General features: G+C 46.7%; 1 protein-coding gene across 4 annotated transcripts in view; it reads left to right on the forward strand.

The window, feature by feature from the left end:
• Nucleotides 1-15,115: 15,115 nt before the first annotated feature.
• Rab37 (RAB37, member RAS oncogene family) overlaps nucleotides 15,116-19,123 on the forward strand; it is a 38,941-nt gene continuing 34,933 nt past the window's right edge. For all 4 annotated transcript variants that reach the window (XM_090350229.1, XM_090350233.1, XM_090350230.1 and 1 more), the window contains exon 1: nucleotides 15,116-15,399. In XM_090350229.1, the coding sequence (XP_090206355.1) occupies nucleotides 15,328-15,399 (72 nt within the window). In that variant the 5' untranslated portion in view covers nucleotides 15,116-15,327. The remainder of the gene's footprint in view (nucleotides 15,400-19,123) is intronic.

The raw sequence follows: 19,123 nt of genomic DNA on the forward strand, positions 1-19,123 counted from the left end.
ACAGAACAAGCTGAAAATAAGATATTAGGAGTTGAAGATAAAGCAGAAGAATGAACTTGGCTGGGCTAACTCAAGTTCTGAGCCACTGGCATCTCCCATAGAACAAGCTTAGAGTTGTCTCAGTGCCACAGTCACAATCTCCCATCTTCTGAGGGCTGTGCCTGGCCCTGTCAGTATTGTCTCACTCTTCTCCACTCCTCTAGCCATACACAGGGTCCCATTTCTCTCTCATGTGTCTACTCCATGCTCTCTGTCAGTGAAGTAAGGATACTGGGTCTAACTGGTGCCATCTTGGCGTCTTGGTGGAAGAAGGTAAAGTCCTACCACCTGAATTCCTGAGGCAGGGCAGAGACTGGACCTGCCAGACCTGTACCATGAACTAGGGAGACTCTCTGAACTCTCCAGCTCCTGGGGACCCTGCCCCCTGACCACGACTCTATTTAGGCCCTGAGCACCTCAGCTGCCATTGTGCCATGCCTCGGGCCTCTTGACGCTCCTCAGGTCACCACGGCACCCTCTTCAGCTCTCCATTAGAGTTGATCTGCTTTATGGGAATTATTTTTCTGCTCTTTCTTTACTCTACTACCTTGTGGCTCAGTTTCCTAACAGCATTAAGTATATTCAAGGGTACAAGTTTTTGGGGGACATGTGTCTGCTTCCAGTTGCTGGCATCTAATAAAGACTCCTAATTCAGCCTTTCAAAAATGTGGCTTCTGAGGCTGGGAATGTGGCTTAGTGGGAGAGTGCTTGCCTAGCACACATGAAACCCTGGGTTTGTTTGATTCCTCAGTACCACATACACAGAAAAAGGCAGAAGTGGTGCTGTGGTTCACGAGGTAGAATGCTAGCTTTGAGCACAGAGAGGCTCAGAGATAGAGCCCACGTTCTGAGTTCAAGCTTGAGGACCATCAAAAAAAAATATGTGGCTTCTCTGTATCTCATGATTGAGTTCTCACACAATAACACACCATAGTTTGGGAGCCATGGACTTCTTAGTCTAAACATAGCCAAAGTCCTAATTTTCCTTTCACTGACCTTCTGCCCTTCCTCTCCTGTACTCTCCAGAAGACCCACTATTTATCTTTTTTTTAATAGAGACAGAGACAGAGACAGAGAGACAGAGACAGAGAGACAGAGAAAGAAACAGAGAGAAAGCAACTGGACCCTGGTGCCTCCTGCTTGTAATCCTAGCTACTTAAGAGGCTGAGATATCTGAAGATCTCAGTTCAAAGCCAGCACAGGGAGAAAATCCCCATGAGACTCTTATCTCCACGAAAGAAAGAAAGAAAGAGGAAAGAAGCTGGGTGTGGCAGTTCCAGCCTGTAATTCCAGCTGCTTGGGAGGTATTGAGAGTGGGATGGAGGTTCCAGGCCAGCCTGGGGCTGGAGGTGGGAAATGGAGAACAGTTTGTGAAAGCCATCTTGACCAATGATTGAGCACAAGGACCCGTGGCCAGCATTCCAAGCTCTAGCAGGGTGTGGTGGCACACACCCACCTCAGTGATTCAGCGCACATAGAGCTGTGGACCAGGCTGGCCTGCACATAGGCTTTGAAGACTGCACTGCACGTTTATGCAAGAGCTTGAGCTCTGCATCCGATTTGCATATGTACTTTGTGACTGAAGCCTTGTCATAAATTACTCCATCTCACCAGAAACCTTACCCCTGGGGTGTGCCCCAGAACTGGGGATTTTCACTGAGACAGTACAACCCAGAAATCCAAAGACCCATTTACCAGAATGTGTTCCCCAAACAAGTAACCTGTGAGCCTCTGTCTGCTATGTGATTCAGACCAGTGCCTGGTAATCCCAGAAGCACGGCCCCTTTGAACCACACCAGTTTGATTTCACTCAAGATCATGTGTGAAACTTGATTATGTCTCTCCACGAAATACCAAAACTTCAACATCAGTGCCAGAAAAGCCCTCGCGGGGCAGCCTTGCCAATATCCTGCTGAGTGGCTGCCCATTTTCTACCATCTTAGCCCTTTCTGCATGAATTAAGCTCCCAGCATTGTCCTCTTCTCTCTACCGAGGCTCTCTTCTGTTAAGAGCAATACCTGTGCAGTCAGCTGCCACATAGGGCAGCCCCACTCTGTGTGTTTGCGGTAGAAGATATGTCTTAAGTAAGGCTACGCTCTCATCACTGTTTCTCCACATATGCTGTGCTATTCCTGTGAGACGTGAGAGACCAGGCCTGGCTGCGTGGCTTTCTTCGAGTCTTTAACTGTCCCTAGGAGAGACCACTGAACCTCTCAGGGCTGGAACCTACAACTCCTCTCTTCCAGTTCTCTGTGTGTGTGTGTGTGTGTCTCTGTTTCTCTCTGGTTCCTCTGTCTCTGTCTCCCTCCCTTCCCAGTGCAGTCCCATCCTATCCACTCCTTCCCCAGGCCATGAGGCCAACTCCTCATTGGAGCCCCAGCCTCCCTCATTGACCCAGTGCCTGAGGCTGGCAGAGCCAAGGCAGCCACACTTCTTCCATGGCTCTTGTTCTGTGGGACTCAATGGTCAGAACCTGGGGAGCATCGCTGGGCTGGACTGGAATAACCTTTCACTCTCTCACTACTCCCTTTCCACTGTTCCCCTCTCTCCCCTTCACTTCCTGTTTCCCCATCTCATCAACACTGGCCAGTCCATCTGCTCAGAAAAAAGAAGAAGCTGGAGACAGGAAAACTGCAAAGAAACTTTGTGGTTTCGACTCTCCAAATCATTAACACCAAAGGGCGTCGAGTTCCTAAAACAAATCACATTCTTTTGTAGCACATGTTTCCAAAGGTACTAGTCACTCAGAGTTCTCCACAGTGAGGACTGAAAATTGGACCTGCGTAACACAAGTCTTGTGGATCCAGAGACAAGTGAGAGAGATGGGGGCTGAGCCAGCTTCCTGATACAAAGCAGAGAGTGCATCCAGCTATGCAATGGAGGGTAACTGAATAAAGAGAGGCTTCACTAAGGAAAACCAACAAGAGATGGGGAAAAAACAGGCCTGTGGCTGCAGGGAGCTCTTTTCCAATCAGAGCCTCACAGGAGCTGAAGACTAGGGCTACCAGGAAAGAAATGTGGGATTCCTGTTCTCCTAGCTCATGCTGATGCCAGGAGGGGCTGCAGGGGAGGCTGGGGAGGAGCAGGGGAAAGGCAGCTGGAGGTCAGAGTCCTCTCCCCTGAACCTGGGCTTGAGACACATGGTTCCAGTCAGCAGGCAGCAGAGCGGTGCTCCTCACGGTCATTGGTTTCTGAGCAGGCAAGGCAGCACCCAGTGACAGAGCATGGTTCCAAAAGGAAGGAAGGACACAGCATGGTCACTCTGTGATGGGGCCAGTATAGCTGGGCTTCCCTGGCATAGACAGTGATGACTGGGAAACATGCCTGTAGCTGCGCAGCCATGTTCCCTAGAGTGACTTCATCTTCATCAAGAAAACAACGAGGGGCCAGGAGCGTGGCCTAGTGGCAGAGTGCTTGCCTAGCGTGCATGAAGCCCTGGGTTCCATTCCTCAGTACCGCATACATAGAAAAAGCTGGAAATGGTGCTGTGGCTCAAGTGGTAGAGCTCTAGCCGTGAGAAATCCCAAGGACAGTGCTCAGGCCCTGAGTTCAAGCCCCAGGACTGGCAAAAAAAAAAAAAAAAAAGAAAAGAGAAAAAAAACACAGCAAGCCAAGGGCTCACATCTGGAAGGCTGGCTACTCAGGAAGCTGAGATCTGAGGATCACAGTTCAAAACCAGCCCTGAAAAAAAAAATCTGTGAGACTCTTATCTCTAGTTAACTACCAAGAGAGAGGGAAGTGGAGCTATGCCTCAAGTGGTAGAGTGCCAACCTTGAGTAGAAAAGCCAAGAGATAGCACTCAGGCCCTGAGTTCAAGCCCCAAGACTGACATGAAAAACAAACAAAAAAGACTGGAGATGGAAGTGTGGCCAGAGAAGAATCTAGAAGAAATTAACAATGTGTTAGTGCTCTCCAGCCAGAAAGGATAACTAATACTTAGACATGCAGAGCCAACAATGAAAACCAACGTGCTGATATCCTTAGGGCAACGCTCACTCTGGAAACTCATTTATTCACTAAGCAATGCTCAGCAGGAACACTTTCTTTCTCCTCAGTGCACTTTTCCACTTCTGAGTTCTTTTTTCTGAAATTGAGATTTGGTTATACACATTGTGTCCCTCCCACACACTTTTATGTTTCTCATCATGATAATTCTTTTCAACCAGACAATTTCTGAGCAATTTTTTCCACTTTCCCCTCTGATTCAAAGAAAAAAAAATCTCAAATATTCTTGTTGCTGGAAGTTGCTTTTCAAAATAGTAACAGAGGCAGAAATTGACGTGTTGTCTGGCTTCTACCTAAAACTAACTAAATTAAGAGGCTGATTGAATGCATCACGCTGGGTCTGGCAGGGCCATATCCGGTGAGTAAGTGATTATTGATGGTGGCGTCTCCTGGGCCTGAAAGCATGAAGTATCTCGGGAGATGAGGGAAAATGTGAACTGAGCACTGATTTCAGAAACAAAAATACTCAAGAAGCCATCTCAATAGCACTGCCATTTCTGGGTAGGGGGAGAATCCTCAACATACCCTCTACCCCTACCCCTACCCCTATCCCCCCTCCCCATCCCCCACCCAGGGCTTGTATCTTCCCTTTCTCCATGCAAACCTCATGTCTCCAGGGAAAAGGCATGATGCCAAGCACCCCAGAGAAGAATAAACAAACACTGATATGGGTATTGCTGTTAAAGAGGTAACAGTCTGGTGGAGGAGGTAGATATACAGAAATATACAAGCCACGTAAAAGACCCTATATGGTCTAGCTCCCAGTGCTCAGAGGAAGGGCAAGCACAGGGCGTTCCTGCCACTAGGAGGCGCCCGGGAGCTCTCACTAATGTGGGACCAGTCATCAGTCTCCTTTCATGTTAGAAGCTGGGACTCTAACAATGAGGTGTCACCAGGATGCAGTGCAGTCACCTCACCCCAGTTCTGATAGGAGCAATAGTGAGGCTGAGCCTCAGAGGGGAGACAGCTCATCCTGGCCAACAAATTAGAACAAAAGGTAAGGCCTGGAATTCAAGTCTCTGGATCCCAAGTTCAGTGTCAAGCATCAGTGTGTTTGCTGTGAACAGGGAGATGATCCCTGGCTCCTTCCTGCCTCATCTCCAACTCTGATGTTCCTTCTCCCCATACTTTCTCTGGGCCTTGCTCATGGCCCCTTAGATTGGCCACTTCCCTCTGGAGACCAAAATAAAATGAAGCAACAGGACCAAGAAGAGTTTCTAGGCCGGGTGTTGGTGATTCAGGCCTGTCATTCTAGCTACTCAGGAGACTGAGATCTAGGCAGGGATCTAGTCCGTGAGACACTTTAATTAACCAAAAAAGCCAGAAGTGGAGCTGTGATTCAAGTGATGGAGTGCTAACCTTGAGCAAAATAGCTAAGGGACAGCATCCAGGTCCTGAGTTCAAGCCCCAGCACACCCACACAGAAAGAGACTATATCTAATAATGGTAGCTGAAACCACAGACATAAAGCCCACAGATCTTAATCAAGCACACATGCTTTTTTTTACCATTTCCCAGTGATGGACCAAAGGGGAGGAAATATGAAGATGGCATTACCAATAGGGCCCGACAGGGGGCACACTTCACTCAGGCATAGGACCTTCCCCTAGAAATATTGGCCTGTCACTTACCTTTATTCTTCTCTCCAGCTTTCTGAAGAAAACCATACTTACTCTATGCAAATTATGTTTTCAGGCACAACCACTAGTTTGGGGCCAAACCAGCAATTCCAGACAACCACAGTATGCCATCTACGGGCCTCTGCCCTCCATGCAGTCTGGATCCATCCCTGTGACCAGCACCAGAGGAGAAATTACAGGCTGGGATGAGATCAGGAAATGGCTGGGTATATGAGAGACACAGACAGTGCTAGACTCAGAGAGACTATTTTAGGCTGGATTTATTTAGTGGATCCCACAGTCATTAATTACCTGGCAGACTATGACATCATAGCTGACAAAAACAGCACAAGACAGACATGGCACCTCAATGTGGCCTTGCGGAATGGGAAGTGCAGCCTATCTTTGAGGGTTTTTTCCTCTCTCTTAAAAACAGCCTCGATTGACAGGTACTGGTGATTCACGCCCGCAGTCCTAACTACTCAGGAGGCTGAGATCTGAGGATCACTGTTCAAAGCTTGCTCAAGCAAATTCTTGAGACTCTTATCTCCAATTAACTAGCAAAAAGCTTTGGCTCAAGTGATAGAGCACTAGCCCTGAACAAGCAAAACCAAACCAACCAACCAAACAAACAAACAAAAATCTCAGGGACAGCGCCTGAGCCCTGAGTTCAAAACCTCAGGACTAGCACAACCCTCCCCCACCCTCGTCAAAAACAAAATCACCACTATTCAGTCACAGCAACACACTGGTGACTTCATTTCAAATACAGCTGCAGAAGTCTGTGCCGACGCTCACCTGACTGTCACAAGTCCTTGTCTCCTGTCACCTTCTCCCCATGGAGAGCAGTCCGCTTCTCTCTGCCTGTGCCTGATTTTTAGCTGAAATAAGAGCTTCCATCTGTTCCCACTTCTAAAATATCAGGTGTAAATAAGGTTCTCTCTGAATTAAAAATTTTCCACTCAGAACCAGTAGCTTAAAGATACTTCTTCCTTTCTTCCTTCCTTCCTTCCTTCCTTCCTTGTTTCCTTTCTTTCTTTCTTCCTTTCTTTCTTTCTTTCTTTTTTCTCTCTTCATCCCTTCCTCTTTTCCTCCCCTCCCTTCCTGCCTTCCTCTCATTCCTCTCTCCCTTCCTCTCTCCCCTCCTTCTCCTTTTTCATTTCTCTATACCCAGTCCTGTCATCACTCCCTATTCTCTTTCTGGATGCTCATCCACCTTCTCCAGTTCCCATCCTTTTGTCACCCCTTCCTCCCCCCACCTTTGCATGGTTAAAGCCACAAGAAGCAAGAGAAGTGTGCCTGGGACACAAATGGCTATTGCTGTTGAAATAGAGGAGTTGTGAATTTTTGCCCAGGGCAAAAGCACTGTTCCCCAATCTCAGCCTCTGGAACAGTACTATTTTATTTGAAGATAGAGTCTTGCTACATGGCCTGGGGTGGCCTGAAACTCACCATCTTCCTGTCTCCAATTCCCAAGTGCTGAGATTATAGGTGTGTGCTACCATGCCTAGGGACTTACCCCACACAAATCTAGTGTTTGTATCTCTTCTCAGCAACCCCACTCTGTGGACCAGACACCCCCAAGCCTAACCACAGAAGCTCAGTAGATTGAGAATTTAGAGTGTTCCAGGCTTGTGGTGGGCAGGATGATGAGAGGGATTGATAGATCTTCTTGTTTAATCCACACAAAAGTCCTGAGAATGCCATACAATCCCTACACAGCCCTGGGAGACTATATGAGTTAAGAATGCATCCCAGGGGCTGGGAGTTTGTCTTAGTGGTTAAAGTGCTTGCCTAGCATGCATGAAGACCCGGGTTCGATTCCTCGGTACCACATGTAGAAAAAAGCTGGAAGTGGTGCTGAGGCTCAAGTGGTAGAGCTCTAGCCTTGAGAAAGTCCAAGGACAGTGCTCAGGCTCTGAGCTCAAGACCAGGACTGGCAAAAAAAAAAAAAAAAGAATGCATCCCAGGATATGGGCTGGGAAGAAGAGTGTGCTGGTGCAGGTGATGACTCCAAAAGGGACTGGCTTACTGGCTGGGCTGCACCTGGCCTGGAAGACCTCCCTTCTCCATGAGCTTTGCTCTCTCCATGGTCCTTGAAGGTTACTCTCCATCTCTAATATATGCAACATGCATGCAAGAATATGGTGTTATAGTGTGGTATCTACAGATGCAATAATAAAAGATGGTGTCTGAAGACTGAGCTAATGGAGAATGGGTACCCAAGAATGTGTATGAGGTGCTAGTGTTTCTCCTTTCACATTCCTCATAGTTATTTGTGTATGTGCCAATGCTGGGACTTGAACTCAGGGCCTGGGTGCTTTCCCTGAGCATTTTTCCCCCTCAAGGCTAGCACTCTACAACAAGCTACTACAGTTCCACTTCCAGTCCCCTCTTTTTTGGTGGTTAATTGGAGACTAGAGTCTCACAGACTTACTTGCCTGCCCCAGCTGACTTCAAACTCTACCCCTCAGATCTCAGCCTCCGAGTAGCTAGAGCTGCAGGCCTGAGCCATGCACACTCAGCCTCTAAGTTCCATCTTTTAAGAATGGCCTTGATAGATCTTGAATCAGCTTGATCTGAACCAGAATCCCAGGCTCCTTGCAGTATGTTGGCTGGCATTTCTGCAGTGCCACACTGCAAGCCTTGACACAAACAATGCCATGGTCTCCAGTGAGACTGGGGAACCACAATGAGTAGCCCCAGGGACTAGGTGCCTCATGGAGAAATCAAGAGACACTCCAGCTCCCAGACAACAAACTTGTATGAAGAATACATCACCGCTTTTCACAACAGGTTTAAAAGCCAGGATTGGAGCACGAGTCCTGGGGTGGGGGGAGGGGAGGAATGTGCCACACCGCTCCCCAGGAAGAACACCCCCTTGCCATCACAGCAATGCACCACAGCAACATACAGAAGCACAAGAGAATCCGAAGTCAAAACACAATAACAAAGCCAGGCACCAGTAGCTCAGGTCTGTCATCCTTGCTACTCAGGCAGCTGAGATCGGAGAATCATGGTTCAAAGCCAGGCCCAGGTCAAGCACCAGACCTGACACACACAATAAAATAAAACAATATGATGGTGTACATTTGGGACGTGAAAGCAGAGGAGAATCATGAGTTCAAGGCCAGCTTGGGCTATACAGTGAGATCATGTCCTCCAAACACAACTAAAATCAAAAACATGTGTTTGGGAATGCCAATAGATGGCATAAAACTATCTAGGAAGAACAATAGGAAGTGTTGGACACAGGAACCAGGGTGATGAGCATAGCAAGAATACGGGGAGGATGAGCACATGGTTAAATGGAGCTTATTGCCAAGATCTTGGCTTTTGCTTAGGGTTTACAGGTTCACATTTCATCGGGATGATGAATGAATGAGTCAGTGAATAAATGAATGAATGCCATTTGTGGATACACAATCAATACGTCTGAGTTCAATTATGAGCTGCTCCATTCTGTGCGTCTTGAGTTCCAATAAAAGAAAATTTGGGGGCTAATAAATGAATAAATAATTCCCTCTTAGACAGAGGGAGTCAGTGTTCTTCCTCCTCCTTGTTTTCTTTTTCTTTTTCTTTTTTCTTTGCCAGTCCTGGGCATGAGGTCAGGGCCTGAGCACTGTCCCTGGATTTTCTCAAGGATAGGGCTCTACCACTTGAGCCACAGCACCACTTCTGGCTTTTTGCTATATATGTGGTAGCGAGGAATCGAACCCGCGTCTTCGTGCATCCTAGGCAAGCACTCTACCACTAGGCCAAACTCCCGGCCCCACTCCTCCTTGTTTTGATGCTCAGCTATATACCTTGGGTGGGATGGCAGGGGCGGGGGCGGGGGGAGAGGAATCACAAGGCTAGCCTGACAGATCCCAGCGTGCCTTCTGTTTCTTTTGGAAAATAACTGAAATGGAATCCACTGGCTCTCTATGAGCAGGTGGCAAGCCTAGCAGCCAGGGTAGGATCAGGGCCAATTACTGTGACTTCAGCAATGAAAGGCCTTCAAAAATATGATGCCTCCCACCCAGAGAGCCTCAAACTTGCCCCCCTCCCCCACATATCCATCTGCTACTAGCCATGCAGAAAAATCATCTCTAATAGCCCTATCAAGGTGGGGACCCAAAGAACAAAATCCTATGGATGAGGGCATGGATCAAGTGGTAGAGCACCTACCTACTAAGAAAGCCTGAGATGAAACCCTGGTCCTGCTACAGAAAAATAATTTTAAAAAGAAACTTCCCAAAAGGTAATGTCTGCACTTGAAGTCATAGCAAGGTGCAAGGTGCAGACATTTTCTCTTCCTAAAATTCTCTTATTTTAGTGGACATGGTTGTAAGTATTCTGTAAAATGTCAGCTTTGTTTTTATGAGTGCCAAGTACTGGGACTTTAATTCAGGGTCTGGGCACTGTCTCTTTGCTTTTTTTTTTTTTTTTTTTTTTTTGCTCAAGAGTAGTACTCTTAAACCACAGTTCCACTTTCAGATTTTTTTGGTAGTTAAATGGAGATAAGAGTCTCACAGACTTACCTGCCTGGGGAGCTGGCATCAAACTGCGATCCTCAGCGCTCAGCCTCCTGAGTAGCTAGGATACAGGTGTGAGCCACAGGGCCTGGCATAGAGTGAGATACTATGATGTATAGTCTAGACACTTTAAAGTGAGTCATCCAAGATAATTAACGTCTACCACTTCACATTCTTTGTGGAGAGGACACCTAAGGTCTATTCTTCCAGAAGGTTTGAAATACATGATACCTTATTATTAACTGCAGTCATAACGTTAGTGTACTGATCTAACTATAGAACTAAGTGCAGAGACTCTGCCTCATTTTACCAACATTTTAAAGTCAATTTCTCATGTGGAAAAAGACATAAACTGGGGAGGGCGATTAGTGGGAGCACAAGCAAACTCTACTGGCTTTAGCTTTTTCTCTGGTCTTTCCGACTTTGAGGCAAAAGATGTCCCTGTCGCCTGGGGATTTTAGCTGAAAGGTGCTTCCAGGGTTACAGTGACTGGATTGGCGCCGCCTCTGGGACAGATGTCCACAAGGGGGAGCAAGCGAGCTGCAGAGCTTCACACTGGCCCCAGCCTCAGGTGCTCAGATTCTCCTTAGGCTGTGGTGCTGGGGTTCATGAAAGGTATCCTGGTGCCCCATGAATGCTGGGAGGACTTAACACTGGGGGGTTGGGACCTGGGGAGGGGGATTCCCTTAGTGTTATGGTTCAACAAGGAGTAGCTGGGTTTTCTGTTTATTCCTTCCTCCTTTCTTCCTTTTCCTTTCTTTCCTTCCTTCCTTCCTTCCTTCCTTCCTTCCTTCCTTCCTTCCAGCTCTACTTCTAGGTCTTTACTGGAGATAAGAATCTAGTGAACTTTGCTGTCCAGGCTGGCTTTGAACCATGATCCTCAGATCTCAGCTTTCTAAGTAACTAGTATTGCAGGCATGGGCCACAAGCACCAGACAAGGAGCCACATTTTTGAAAATTTAGAAACAGTCTCAAGAAAGAAAGGCCACCAGAGACTCTTTCCCAGACACCAGGCTTCTGCTACATGGTTTTCTTCCACCTCTCTTATTGGGTACTTTTGGAGAGATACAAGGATGAATAATGAATGAATGAATGAATGAGTGCACAAACAAATGAACAAACATGCGTTATTATTCTCAATGTGCTAGGCTCTTTTGCCTGTCTAATTGATTGAATTAATCTTTTTTTTTGGTTGGTTGTGAGACTTGAACTCTGGGCCTGGGCCCTGTCCTGACCTCTTCAGCTCAAGGCTACCACCCTACCCCTTGAGCCACTTCTGGTTTTCTGGTGGTTAATTGGAGATAAGAGTCTCATGGACTTTAGTGCCCCAGCTGGCTTTGAACTGTGATCCTCAGACTCAGTCTCCTGAGTAGCCAGCTTTGGGTAAATGCTTTCTACCACCCAGCTGCCTTATTCATGGGGAATGTCAACCCAGAACTGAGGCTGGGAAAGGCACTCTGAACTTTCAGCTTCACAGTCAGAAAATCCCCTCTCCAGAGAAGTTCAGGGCCAGTGATCATAAACTCAGTGCCACCATACCACAGGACTCTTCCAATGCCAGCACAGAAAGAAGTCACTCTTGAGCAGGGCACTGCTGGCTCAGGCCTAGAATTTTAGCTACTCATGAGGTTGAGATTTGAGGACTGCAGTTTGAAACCATCTGGAGCAGGAAAGTCTGTGAGACTTTTGTCTCCAAAAATGAAAAATAACAGCCAAAAGCTGGAAGTGGAGGTATGCCTCAAGTGGTAGAACACCCCTAGTGAAAAAGCTAGGGAAGAGGACCCTAGTCCTGAGTTCAAATCCCAGTATACACACACACACACACACACACACACACACACACACACACACACACACATTGCCCTTGGTAAGTGGGAAAGAAGACTGTACTACTTGGGGGGGGGCTGTTTTTATGGGTTGTTTTTCTTGTTTTGCCAGTCCTGGGGTTTGAACTCAGGGCCTGAGCACTGTCCTTGGGCTTTCTCAAGGCTTGAGCTCTACCACTTGAGCCACAGCACCAGTTCTGGCCTTTCTATAAGTATATGCTACTAAGCATATAAGTATATGCTACCACTAGGCCAAACCACCAGCCCTGGTTTTTGTTGTTGTTGTTGTTGTTTTTTTTTGCCAGTCCTGGGCTTGAGCTCAGGGCCTGAGCACTGTCCTTGGACTTTCTCAAGGCTACAGCTCTACCACTTGAGCCTCAGCACCACTTCTTGCTTTTTTCTATGCATGTGGTACCCAGGAATCGAACCAGGGTCTTCATGCATGCTAGGCAAGCACTTTAACCACTAGGCCAAACTCCCGGCCCCTGTTGTTGCTTTTTGAGACACTATTACTAAGTAACCCATGCTGGCCTCAAATTCTTGACCATCTAGCCTCTGCCTCCTAAATCCTGGATGGCAGGCATGTGCCACTACATTTGAGTCATTTGAGCCACCAATGCCAGGCCTGATGCTTCAGTTTAACAACTGTACTCTTCTGTCTCCCTTGCTTCATTCAAGCCTTTATCACACTAGATGGTTATATCTGAACCTACCATTCACACATAACAAACTGCCAACTCTCCATCACTGAGCCTTTCTTCTATTCATTCAGAGCCCTTGGCTCAATGCCTGGCTAAGGATAAATGCATGGAGTAAGAATGGTGGTCTCCAAAGCCCTGAGGAAGAACAGAGAGCCATTGTTCCTCCGAGGTCATCCTGACCCTTAACTTCCAGTCCCATGGAGGCATGGGCAAGAAGGAAGAGAAGGGTGCTGGGTAGGAGAGTGCTGGCTGGGAGAGTGCACCCCCACAGTTTCGAGCTTCACATGGCCCCAAGCCTTTCCTGAGAGATGATGTGTGTGGCTGGATCTTCAATGTCCTAAAAGCTGTCTCATCTCACCTTACTAATTTCTGCATTATTAAATCCACAGCACTAATGGGTGCTTTCTCTCAGTGCAGCCCATCAGGCTCCCTCACATTCATCATGATGGTTTCCAGGAGATTTCTTCAGGGACTCAAAATGTACTTGTCACTCAGTCACCACAGGGGGTTAGTTAGCTTGAGCTCTCAGAATCCAAGGAATGTATGGGCGAGAGAAGGGACTCTGAACTCATATGTCCCTGATGTCACATTCTGACTATCAGCCAGACATGGTGATACACAGCTGTAATCCCAGCACTGGGGAGGTAAACAGAGGCAGGAGGAGGTGGAGTTCAAAACCAGCCTGGGTTACATAGCTAGAGCCTATCTCAATAAATAAATACATATCTTGGCACCAGTGACTTACACCTGTAACCCTAGCTACTCAGGAGGCTGAGATCTGAGAATCACAGTTTGAAGCCAACCCCTGCAGAGAAATCCATGAGACTCTCACCTCCAATTAACCACTAAGAAGCCAGTAGTGCAGTTGTGGCTCAAGTGGTAGAGTGCTAGCCTTACGCAAAAGATCTAAGGGATAGTGCCTAGGCTCTGAGTTCAAATCCTGGGACTGACATATACACACAAAAATAAATAAATAAACAAACAAAACTATCCAGGCCATCCCTGGAGGCAGTGGAAATCACCTAGCAAAATTCCATCAGCCTCACTTCAGTAAGCAATGCTACCTCCTAATCCTTGCACTCTGGAAGGCCACACAGCACCTGGCAGTCTGCACCCTGGAATCCCAAATCCAGACCATGTGAAACAAGAATAGAACAAAGTCCAAAGGCTCATGTCCCTTCTCTCTTCTCTAGAGGTTTTTAGTGCATTCCCAAGTAACTTCCTCAAATATATTCCTGAGAAGTAAACCAAGAAAAGTAAAACAAGTTTGTGAGGGAATGAACCAAAAAAAACAAGAACCATGGAACCACAAGAAATACTGAGTCTGTATCATAACAGACCTGAAGGAAAATGTCCAGGCCATAGCTGGGCAAACAGGCCCAGAAGTGACCAGTTCCTAGAACCATAGGCAGGGCACTGTAACAGAAAGGTGTGAAAGAGAGGGTAACTGAGAACGTGCTAAATGAGTCTTGAATAGATCACAAAAGCTCAGAATTCAGTTTTTGAAGGCAATTAGAAACTCAGGTGGAAGCTAGGCACTGATGGAGCACACTGTACTCCTTCATATTCACAAGGCTGAGATCTGAGGACCACGGTTCGAAGCCAATCCAGGCAGGAAAACTAATCGTCAGTTAACTACCAGAAAACTGGAATAGGAGCTGTGGCTCAAAAGGTCAGGGCTGGGAGTTTGACCTGGTTGTAGAGTACTTGCCTAGCATGCATGAAGACCGGGGTTCTATTCCTCAGTACCACATATATAGAAAAAAATAAAGTCAGAAGTGGTGCTGTGGCTCAAGTGGTAGCGTGCTGGCCTTGAGAAAGCCCAAGGACAATGCTCAAGCCCTGAGTTCAAGCTGCAGGACTTACAAAAGAAAGAAAGGAAAAAAAGAAAGAAAGAAAGAGAGAGAGAGAGAAAGAAAGAGACAGAGAGAAAGAAAGGGAAAGAAAGAAAGAGAGGGAAAGAAAGAAAGAAAGAGAGGGAAAGAAAGAAAGAAGAAAAAAGAACTCAGGAGGAAAACCGTCCATATGTTGAGATTTAAAAAGAGTAGAGCCTAAGAGTAAAGCAAACTAGTTGCGTATTTCAGAGACCTCAGGCCAGCCTCTGTGGCTCTTCTCCTGGAGACCGCTGTCCAGGAGGGACGCAGACACCCGAGGGAAGTGGAGCTGCGCCGCGGTGGTGGATGCTCTGCCCCTGGAAACAATCAGGAACCCAGAGATCCTGGGAGCGCAGAGCTCTGGGAATGCAGCCTGGGAGCTGAACAGAGTCAGAAACGCCCAGGTGACGGCCTGGACTCGAATCATGCTCCCTGGCGTCACAAGACCGACCGGATCGCAGCTCTGTGGCCTCGGGCGCCCCGAGGCGGCATCCGGGTTCGCTCCCCAAGACGCATCTGGCTGTGCTCCGCGCGCCGCCGCCCGCATCAGCCACGGGAGCTGTCCAGCTGCTCAGTGCTGAAACCGATGCGGAGGGGTGCTCCCCCCCCCCGCCACCACCCCCACCACGCTCGCCGAGGGGCTCGGACCCCAGCTTTACTGCAGCCAGCCCAGCCCGGTCTCAGCTTCTTGCAAGCTCTGACGCAGAAGGCTGGGAGATCGGGGAGCAGCGGGCTCCAAGCCGGACATGGACCTGCAGAGACCCGACTCCTATCAGTGCGGAGCTGGCCCTGACTTCCAGGAGCACGTCCTGCATAAGGTAAAGACCTCTTCCCGGCCCTTCTCCGGACACCGCCGCCGCCCGCCCGAGTTCCCTCTGCTTCCCTGACTTTTCTTGGGGGAGTGAAGAGAAACTAGCTTGTGTGCCTGGCAATCTTTTCTGTTGGATCCTATTTGCTGCTTAAAAGGGAGCTGCGTGAGCGCTGGGGGGAGGGGCTGCACCCAAAGACGCAGATTCCTTGATGCCCCTTCCCTTCAACATAACACCTTCTGGTCCTTTCTCCCTCCCTGTCCCTCGCCCTCTTCGAACTCTTCTGCACCTCTCCAGCGCCTTGGTTTTCTCTAGCCTCTGCAGAAGGTTCTCTTCCTCTCATGATATTTCATAAGTTCTAGTCCCAGCAGATTTGGTAGTCAGGGTCAAAGACCTCCATTCCTGGCTAACCTGGCTGAAACGAGACATAGAAGAGACATCAGCAGAGAGGAATGGTCCAGCCATGACTCACTCACAGCCTTGTGAATGGGCTTGTCTAGTTCAAAACTGTTACTCCTTGCATTCAAATGTCTTGGCAACTCAATTTTCAGTCAGTTGGGTCCCCTCTGTGGGAAGAAAATAGCTGCCTCTCTAAGTAATATTTCTTAATCCAAAATTCATCACTTTGAAGACACAGCCTTATATTTCCTTTAAGAAACTGTACCTCCACATCCCTTCTGTCTTGGCCACACCCTCCTGCTTAGATTCCCCCAGTTTCTTTAGTTCCCTGCAAAGATGTGCAAGGTTCTACTGGAAGTTTTAACTAAAAGATCACTCTGAAAAGTTTACGAATGCAGATAAACACTAGTGGCTTACGCCTTGTAATGCTAGCTACACTCAGGAGTCTGAGAACTGAGGATCAAGATTTGAAATCAGCTTAGACAAAAAAAAGTCCATGAGACTCTTATCTCTAACCAGCAAAGAGCCAGAAGCAGAGGGGTGGCTCAAGTGATAGAATGTGAACCTTGAATGAAAATTTCAAGCCAGAACACAAGGCTCTGAGTTCAAGCCCCAGTATTGGCACATCCACACAAGTGACCTTGTTTGCCCTTTTCTATTTAAGTTTATATTTGAGGAAATTAATGTCCAGAGAGGTGAAATGATCTTCCCAGGAAAACAAGTTGGTAATCAACAGAGCTGGCACTAAAACCTCTCTCCTTTTCTCTATACGCTTACTACTCATCAAAGTGTGATTGATGGACCAGGTATGATGTGCCCTGGGAACTTGTAAAGTAGAATCCTGGGAGCCACTGATACAGGTCTTGATGCTTTGCTGGTTATCTCTGACACAAATAAGGAAGCAGGTCTGTAGATTTGAATAGTTCGTAGTTCTCCTTCCAGGTCTCTAAACTTATAGGTTATAGAGTGACAACTGGGGTTTGGGTGGTTCAATTGGTAGAACATTTGTCTAGCAATGTTGAAGCCCTGAGTTCAAGCCCCACTACTTGAAAAATAAACTATAACGATGGTTCCAGCCTGTAAGTTTTAGAACCATCATAATTTGAAGTAAGCTAGAATAAGATCTGTGTTTTCTAAGCTATGAATCTTACCCAGTTTAAAAAAATACATTAAAGCAAAAAAAAGAGAAAGAAAGAAACATAATTACAGATCAACTCCAAAATCATCCTGGAAAGTAGATACATGGATCCCTTTCATTTTAAACCACCATACAAAGATATGTGTTCATTTGGAAAGTTTTTACATTAGGAGGATAGATTTTTCAAATTAGCCATCTGAAATGGTTTCTCCCATCTCAATTACCTACCCATCAAATGTGGATGATGCCCATGAGATGTTTCTTTTCCTTTGGTTTATTGATCATGGTGGGGGAGGGAAGGAGGGAGGGGGAGAGAGAGAGAGGGAAGGACAGAGAGGGAGAGACAGAGGGACAGAGAGAGGGAGAGAGAGAGGGAAAGAGGGAGAGAGAGTGAGTCCAATAGGACTGAGAACATCTTTAGACTGTGTCTATGTGCTACGACAAATGCTTGGTCTTTGAATTTTGGCCATGAACATCTTGAGATCAGGAGCGAATCTTTAAGCCATTTGTGATGCTGATTTGGTGGCAAGACACAGGTAGTGGAAATTCTCCTCGGTGTGTAGAGCTGACAGCTGTCTCCTAGAATTGTGCCTGATTTTGTTTTTACTGCAATTCTCTTAAATCAGCTTTCATACAGGAGTAGGGTATCCAGATTTTAAATGGTTTTTTGCCAATCCTGGCGCTTGAACACAAGGCCTGAGCACTGTCCTTGGGCTTTCTCAAGGCTAGCACTCTACCACTTGAGTCACAACAACACTTTTTCTATGTATGTGGTATCGAGGAATTGAACCTGGGTCTTTGTTCATGCTAGACAAGCACTCTACCAGTAGACCAAACTCCTGGTCCCTTTAATTTTTTTTTAAAGGTTACTATATAGCAGAATCCAAGAAATTTCTGATGATTCATCAATTGGCTATGGGAAGAATGTCTTTTCTCCAACATGAGTTACTAGGAGAGGGATTTTTTTTAAATGATCTTTTATTGAAATGTCACACACAAAACCCCTGAAGGTGTTCCCCTTGATGGATTTCATCATGAAAGGAACACATTTGGAGGGAAAGGCACCTTGCCAGCTCCCCCAAAACCCTTTCCTCTTACTTCCCACATCCTCCCTCTCCACCTCCCCAGAGTTTAACCATCATAGAGAAAGAACTATCCTTACGTGCATTCAAAGACAGATCAGATTATATGGAGGGCAATGCTAGAAATTGTCCAGAGAAAAAAGCATCATGGTCTAAGGGAAGAAACCCCAGGTCTGGCCTCATTTGATCTCTGATGTGACTTTGAGTAACCTCTGTAAACCTGGCTTTTCTAAGTTATAAAATAGGAACTGTGTCTATCTTTCTTCCTGAATGTAGATATTGGGCAATATAACAAATATTAAGTACTTGAATAATATCTGCGATACAGAAAGCATTCTATAAGAGGTGATTGTTATTAGAGTGTACCACCTAGATTTGAGAGCAGCTTCAGTAATTTTCAATCTTATCTAAACTGGTGCCATTTTATGAGAAGCAGCTTCATACAGAAAAGCTTCAGAAAAAACACATTCTCTCTCTCTCTCTCTCTCTCTCTCTCTCTCTCTCTCTCTCTCTCTCTCTCACACACACACACACACACACACACACACATTTCAAAGCACAATCCCCGTGGAAATTAGCTCACAAAAAGCATAGCCTCTGCATACAGCCAGTCTGAACTTTCTAATCTGATGGCCTCTTTCCCCCGAGAGATGAACTATGGAACACGATGAAACCTCTCATTAAAATTCGCTGTATGAAATTCAAATGTTAAATATCATAGATCTTGTCTGGTGCAAGTGGCTCATGCCTGTAATCTAAGCTATTCAGGAGCTGAGATCTGAGGATCATGGTTTGAAGCTAGTCTGGGAAGAAAAGTCCATGAGATGTTTATCACCAGTGAACCACCAAAAAGCCAGAAATAGAGCCATGAATCAAGTGTCAGAGTGCCAGCCTTTAGTGGAAAAGCTAAGGGACAGTGCCCATGCCCTGAGTTCAAGCCCCAGTACCAGCACATTTATCTCTATCTATATACATCTATCAATATTGGTCTACTATATCTATAGATAGATGTACATTTCTATCTATCTAGAGCAATCTATCACAATGTGTATATACATTGATCTAGCTAGCTAGATATACAGACAGATAATGGCCTTGGATGGTACTTGCACTG

Source organism: Megascapheus bottae, chromosome 17 (assembly GCF_031878675.1).
Source record: "Megascapheus bottae isolate mThoBot1 chromosome 17, mThoBot2.hap1, whole genome shotgun sequence".
NCBI lineage: Eukaryota > Metazoa > Chordata > Mammalia > Rodentia > Geomyidae > Megascapheus > Megascapheus bottae.